This window comes from Ascaphus truei, chromosome 13 (genome assembly GCF_040206685.1).
Source record: "Ascaphus truei isolate aAscTru1 chromosome 13, aAscTru1.hap1, whole genome shotgun sequence".
In the NCBI taxonomy this organism is placed as follows: Eukaryota; Metazoa; Chordata; class Amphibia; order Anura; family Ascaphidae; genus Ascaphus; species Ascaphus truei.
The window spans coordinates 37,369,924-37,377,335 of NC_134495.1; the positions used below are offsets into that span (position 1 = coordinate 37,369,924).

The window sequence follows — 7,412 nt, forward strand, 5'->3', positions numbered from 1 at the left end:
ACTTCTACTGCCCCCCAATCCTTTCCAAAAGCTCCACCTGCTACCATTGCCTTCCAATCCCATCCCAGAGCTTCCCCTCTTTGTACTGCCCCAATCCTGTTAAAAACCTCCTCCTGCTACTTCTGCCCCCCCCCTCATTTATTCCAGGAGCTCACCCTATTACTCCTCCTCCCTAAATCGAATCCCAGAGTTTCCCCCTACTACTACTACTGCCCCCCAATCCAGCCTAGGAACTCCCCTTGTTAATATTGCTGCCCAATTCTGTTTCTGATCTCCTAATGCTAGTACTGCCCCCAATCCTGTCCCAGAGCTCCCCCTACTACCTACTACTGCCCCCCAATCCTGTTCTAGAGCTTCAATTACTACTACTGACCCCCAATCCAAGCCCCCCCAATCCTGTCCCAGAGCTCCACCTTCTACTTCCACAATCAATAATGTCCCAGATCTCCCCCTGCTACTACTGCCTGTATTCCTGTCCCAGATCTCCCCCTGCTACTACTGACTTTATTCCTGTCCCAGAGATTTCATTGCTACTACTGCCCCCCAATCCTGTCCATGAGTTCCCCCTACTACGTCTGGCCCCAATCTAGTCCCAGAGCTTCCACTACATCTCTGCCTCCCAATCCCGGTCCAAGAGTTCCCCCTGCTACTACTTCCCCCCAATCATGTTCCAGAGCTCCCCCTACTTCTTTTGCCCCTCCAAGCCTGTCCTATAATCCCCTCGACTACTAATGCCTCACAATCCTGTCCCAGAGCATCACTTGCTACTACTGTCCCCCAATATTTTGCGAGAGCTACCCCTTCTAATACTGCCCCCCAATCCTGTTCCATAGCTCTCCCTGCTAATATTGTCCCCAATTATTTCCCTGAGCTGCCCCTCCTACTACTGCCCCCAATCCTGTCCCAGAGCTCCCCTACTACTACTGCCCTCAATCCTGTCCCAGAGCTCCCCTACTACTACTGCCCTCAATCCTGTCCCAGAGCTCCCCCTGCTCCTACTGCCCCCCAATCCTGTCCCAGAGCTCCTCCTGCTACTACTACCCCCCCAATACTGTCACTGAGCTCCCTCTGCCACTACTGCCCCCAATCCTGTCCAAGAGTTCCCCCTGTTACTACTGCCTCTGAATCCTGTCTCAGAGCTCCCCCTGTGACTACTGCCCCCAATCCAGTCCCAAAGCTCCCCCTACTTTTGCCCCCCAATCCTGTTCCAAATCCCCTATACTACCACTACTGCCCCCAAATCCTGCCCCCAATCCTGTCATATAGCTGCCCCTGCTACTACTTTCCCAAATCCTATCCCAGAGCTCCCACTGCTACTACTGTCCCCAATCCTGTCCCTGAGCTCCCCGTGCTATTACTGTCCCCAATCCTGTCCCTGAGCGCCCCCTGCTACTACTACCCCAGTCGTGTCCCAGAGCTCCCCCTGCTCCTACTGCCCCCAATCCTGTCCCAGAGCTCCCCCTGCTCCTACTGCCGCCGTTCCTGTCCCTGAGCGCCCCCTGCTAGCACTGCCCCCAGTCATGTCCCAGATCTTTGCCTGCTACTTCTGCCCCCAATCCTGTCCCAGAGCTCCCCCTGCTACCACTGTCCCCAATTCTGTCCCTTAGCTCCTCCTGCTACTACTATCCCCAATCCTGTCTCAGATTTGTGCCTGCTACTACTGCCCCCAATCTTGTCCCAGAGCTTCCCACTGTTACTACTGCCTCTGAATCCTGTCTCAGAGCTCCCCCTGTGACTACTGCCCCCAATCCAGTCCCAAAGCTCCCCCTACTTCTTTTGCCCCCCAATCCTGTTCCAAGTCCCCTATACTACCACTACTGCCCTCAAATCCTGCCCCCAATCCTGTCATATAGCACTCCCTGCTACTACTGTCCCAAATCCTATCCCAGAGCTCCCCCTGATTCTACTGCCCCTATACTGTCCCAGAGCTCCCACTGCTACTACTGCCCCCAATCCTGTCCCTGAGCTCCCCCTGCTATTACTGTTCCCAATCCTGTCGCCCCCATCTTGTCCCATAGCTCCCCCTGCTCCTACCCCCAATCCTGTCCCTGAGCTCCCCCTGCTACCACTGTCCCCAATTCTGTCCCTTAGCTCCTCCTGCTACTACTATCCCCAATCCTGTCCCAGATTTGTGTCTGCTACTACTGCCCCCAATCTTGTCCAAGAGCTCCCTTGCTACTACTACACCCTAATCATATCCCAGAGATCCCTTCTTGCTATTGTAGCCCAATCTTGTCCCATAGCTCCCACTCCTACTTCTGCCCCCCAATTCTGTCCCAGAGCTCCCCCTACTACTACTGATCCGAATCCTGTTCCTGAGCTTTGCCTGCTCCTACTGTCCCCAATCCTGTCCCAGAGCTCCCCCTACTACTACTGTCCTCAATCCTGTCCCAGAGCTTCCCCTGCTACTACTGCCACCAATCCTGTCCCAGAGCTCCCCCTACTACTACTGTCCCCAATCCCCCTACTACTACTGTCCCCAATCCTGTCCCAGAGTTTCCCCTGCTACTACTGCCACCAATCCTGTCCCATAGCTCCCCCTACTGTCCCCCAATCCTCTTCCAGAGTCCCTGACACTACTACTACTACTGCCCCCTAATCCTGTGCCAGAGCTTCTCCTGGTACTTCTGCCCCCAATCCTGTTTCAGAGCTCCCCCTTTTACTACTGTACCCCAAACCTGTCCCAGACCTCCCCCTACTTCTTACTACTCTTCTACTACCTATCTTCTACAAATCTACTACCCATCTACTACCCATCTAGCACCAATCTACTACCCATCTAGCACCCATCTACTATCAATCCACTAACGATCTACTACACAATTACTAGCCAAGCATTGCACATCTACATGTATCACAAAGAAGATTCAAGGCTGTTCCACTGCGATAGTCCGTATCTCAGGAGACGCTATGATTTCCTCTTACCTTCTTTGCTCCATCTCTCTCTCTCCAGGTTCTCCTGCTTTTCTCCTTCCCCTTTATTGTGGTCCTCTTTTAGGCGACTCTGGCATTGTCCCATTGATGAGGAAAAATCTGGATGTTAGTGCCATGTTTCATTCAAAAAAATGTTGGTGGAGGAAGAGGGGTCTTAGGTTATAATAGGATTATACAGTACGATGCCTGGGTTGGGGAATTGAGTCTAACTGGGGTAATCTAGGGGTTAAAAGTGAAATAATTTGAGGTTAGAATAAGATGAGTTAAGATTTGGTTAGGACTGTTAAGAATAGGAGTGTAGATAGATCTGTGTTATTACTGAGGTTAGGTTAGTGTTACAGAAAACATTACATATGTACCACAGATTGAGTTATTAGGGTTACAATTGGTTAAGTTAGAATAAAGTGAAGATGGAAATGAAATAAACATGAGGCATAATTAAGAAATATTGTGAGGTTAAATGCAGTTAAATTGAAGATGATCCTCAGAGATGGGATCAGGAGGAAGTATTGTGGTGAAGCTGCATTTGTATCTTAATGAGAACGTGAGTGAGAAAGTTGTCTGTGGTTAGTGCTGTGGTTGTGGTAAGTGTGTGTGATGGAGGCTGGCTTTGGGTTGGAGTGAGTGTGTGATGGAGGCTGGCTTTGTGTTGGTGTAAGTTTGTGATGGAGCCTGGCTTTGTGTTGGAGTGAGTGTGTGATGGAGTCTGGCTTTGTTTTGGAGTGAATGTGGGATGGAGGCTGGCTTTGTGTTGGAGTGAATGTGGGATGGAGGCTGGTTTTGTGTTGTAGTGAGTGTGTGATGGAGGCTGGCTTTGGGTTGGAGTGATTGTGTGATGGAGGCTGGCTTTGGGTTTGAGTGAGTGTGTAATGGCGACTGGCTTTGGGTTGCAGTGAGTGTGTGATGGAGGCTGGCTTTGGGTTGCAGTAAGTGTGTGATGGAGGCTGGCATTGTGTTGATGTGAGTGTGTGATGGAGGTTGGCGTTGTGTTGGAGTGAGTGTGTGATGGAGTCTGGATTTGTTTTGGAGTGAGTGTGGGATGGAGGCTGGTTTTGTGTTCGAGTGAGTGTGTGATGGAGTCTGGCTTGGTTTTGGAGTGAATTTGGGATGAAGGCTGGCTTTGGGTTGGATGAGTGTGTGATGGAACCTGGCTTTGGGTTGGGAGAGAGTTATGAAGATGTAAAGATTAGAAAAAGTTGCTGTGAAATACTCACAAAATACAGACGTCTCCAGAACAGAAACACAACAGAAATATTCTTCTACCCCAACACTCCTCTGTCCACCACACTCGTCTGTCTTCAACACCTCTCCATCCCCAACAATCTTCTGTCCTCAACACTCCTCTGTCCGCAACACTGCTCTGTGCTCAACACTCCTCTGTCCCCAACACTGCTCTGTGCTCAACACTCCTCTGTCCCCAACACTGCTCTGTGCTCAACACTCCTCTGTCCCCAACACTTCTCTGTCCCCAACACTCCTCTGTCTCTGACACTCCGTTGTCCCCAACATTCCCCTGTCCCCAACACTTTTCTGTCCCCAACACTCCCCTGTCCCCAACACTCCTCTGTCTCCAAACACTCTTCAGTCTCTGACACTCCTTGGTCCATAACACTCCTCTGTCCTCAGTTTGTCACTCAACGGCCCATTCACGAATGAGCATCTGTCATAGCAAGAAAACACACAGGACACAAACAGGTTCAGAAATAGCATTTCCTGTCTTGTTTATTTCACACCTCTGCTTCTCACGCCTTTTTGGTTGTTGCTGGTGGTGGGAATGAAGACCCCAGAGAAAAGAATGTTCCGCTTTGTAGTCTTAGTGAGACATACTGTACATAGTAGGGTGACCAGACAAAAACTGGGAAATTAAAAAATATTTATAAAACAAATTAAATCAAACTGCCCCCCCCCCCTTTGCTTTTTCCCCTCTTCCCACATCCTCCCTCTCCACCCATCGAACCCATTATCCCTCACCCCCATCCTTACTCCTCCCTCCCTCACCCCATCCTCTCTCCTCCCTCTCACTCCTTCTCCCCCATCCTCTCTTCTCCCTCTCCCCCATCCTCTCTCCCCCCTCCATCCTCTCTCACCCCACTCCCACTCCATCCTCCCTCTCCCCCACTCCCTCTCTATCCTCTCTCCCTTCCCTACTCCCTCTACATCCTCTCCCCCCCACTCCCTCTCCATCCTCTCTCCCCATGCTCCGCCTCCATCCTCTCCCCCCACTCCCTCTCCATCCTCTCTCCCCACCCCCACAGCCTCTCCATCCTCACTCCCTCTCCATACTCTCTCCCCCCAACTCCCTCTCAATCCTCTCACCCCCACTCCCTCTCCATCCTCTCCCCCCAACTCTCTCTCCATCCTCTCCCCACTCTCTCTCTCCATACTCTCTCTACCAACTCCCTCTCCATCCTCCATCTCCCCCACTCCCTCTCCATCCTCACTACCTTCCCTACTCCCTCTGCATCCTCTCTCACCACCCCCTCCCTCTCCATCCTCTCCCCCAACTCCCTCTCCATCCTCTCACTCTACCCCCACTCCCTCTCCATCCTTTCTCCCCCTTTTGATTTTTCCCTCTCCCCATCCTCCCTCCATCCCCACCCATCCACTCTCCCCCTCCTTCTCCCCCCATCCTCTCGTCTCCCTCTCCCCCCTCCTCTCTCCTCCAAATCCTTTCTCCCCCTTACTCCCTCCCCATCCCCTCTCCCTCCACTCCCTTCCCATCTTTCCTCTCCCCCACTCCCTCTCCATCCTCTCTACCTTCCCTATTCCCTCTGCATCCTCTCTCACCACCCCCTCCCTCTCCATCCTCTCCCCCAACTCCCTCTCCATCCTTCCCCCCACCCCCTCTCCATCCTCTCACTCTACCCCCACTCCCTCTCCATCCTTTCTCCCCCTTTTGATTTTTCCCTCTCCCCATCCTCCCTCCATCCCCACCCATCCACTCTCCCCCTCCTTCTCCCCCCATCCTCTCGTCTCCCTCTCCCCCCTCCTCTCTCCTCCAAATCCTTTCTCCCCCTCACTCCCTCCCCATCCCCTCTCCCTCCACTCCCTCTCCATATTTCCTCTCCCCCACTCCCTCCCCATCCTCTCTCCCTTTCCTACTCCCGCCGCATCCTCTCACCCCCTACATCTCCAACCTCTCTCACCCTCTCCCTCTCCATCCTCTCCCCCCTACTCCCTCCCCATCCTCTCTCCCCACTCCCACTGCCTCTCCATCTCCACTCCCTCTCCAACCTGCCCCCCCTCACTCCCTCTCCATCCTGTCTCCCCCCAACTCCCTCTACATCATATCCCCCCCACCACTCCCTCCTCTCTCCCCCCACACTCCCTCTACATCCTCTTTTCCCACTCCCTTCTCTATCCTCTCTCCCCCCACTACTTTTCCATCCTCTCTCCCCCCACTCCCTCTCCATCCTCTCCCCCCACTCCCTCTCCTCCCTTATCCTCTCTCCCCACCCACACTCCCTCTTCATCCTCTCTACACCCTCTACTCCCTCTCCATCCTCTATCCACCCCCCACTCCCTCTCCATCCACTCTCCCCCCCACTCCCTGTCCGTCCCCACTCCCTCTCCCTCCACTCTACCCCCCACTCTCTCTCCATCCTCTCTATTCTCACTCCCTCTCCATCCTCTCTCCTTTACAAGGGCAGATATCTCGGTGGGCATCCCTCTGTGGGTTGAATCCTCGGCTGGCCTTGGTTCCTGTGTGTGTGCCAGTCTTGGCACAGTCCGGGCAGTCTTGTCTGATGTGACCAACTTTATTGCATGAGTAGCACCTTTTCTCATGCCGGAATTCTGCAGGCTTAGAACTTCTGTACTCTGCTGCTGCATGTTTGTGCAGCCATTGAGGGGTTTGCTTGGTGCTCTTGGCTGGCACTGTCGATCGTCTGAGAGCACCTTTCTCCTCCATCAGGGCACTGCTGCAGAGAAACTCGTTGGCCATCCTGGCAGCATCTTCATGAGTCTTAGTCTTTTTATCAAAGACCCATGCCCTCACGTCCGAGGGGCACTGCTGCAGTGGCTGCTCCTGACAGATCAAGTCCAGCAGCTTGTGGTATGTTGTAGCTCCACAACCCTCCACCCACTGAGTACACTGGCGTGCCATGCGGGCACTATAGTTGACAAAGGACTCCTGGGTATGGCGTCTCCCTGTCCTGAACTTTCCTCTGTATGCTTCAGGGGTAAGGGCATACCACAACAGCAGTAACGCTAGCATCCCTATCTGCTTGTGGGGTGTCCTGCAATGTGTCCTTCACCACGCCCGACAGCAAGGGTTGTAAACGCAGGACCCAGTCCCAATGAGATAATCGGTACCTTAAGCACTGTGCCTCAAAGTCCGATAGGAAGCCATCAATTGTGTCCGTGCCACAGACAAACTGGCTGAAACTGGGGTGCTTAACGAGGGGCACAGGCTTCTCTCCGTTCACCAGGTGAGCATGAGGGGACGCTTGTCCATGAACCTTTGCCAGCATTTCGAA

The 7,412-nt window shown here is 53.2% G+C and overlaps 1 gene segment (V, D, J or C); it reads right to left on the reverse strand.

The window, feature by feature from the left end:
* LOC142464637 (immunoglobulin heavy constant gamma 1-like) overlaps positions 1–7,039 on the reverse strand; it is a 30,638-nt gene extending 23,599 nt beyond the window's left edge. Inside the window, 4 exon segments of the C gene segment in view lie at positions 2,926–3,004; positions 4,149–4,190; positions 4,528–4,594; positions 6,552–7,039. Of these exon segments, the coding sequence occupies positions 2,926–3,004; positions 4,149–4,190; positions 4,528–4,594; positions 6,552–7,039 (676 nt within the window).
* Positions 7,040–7,412: the final 373 nt, after the last annotated feature.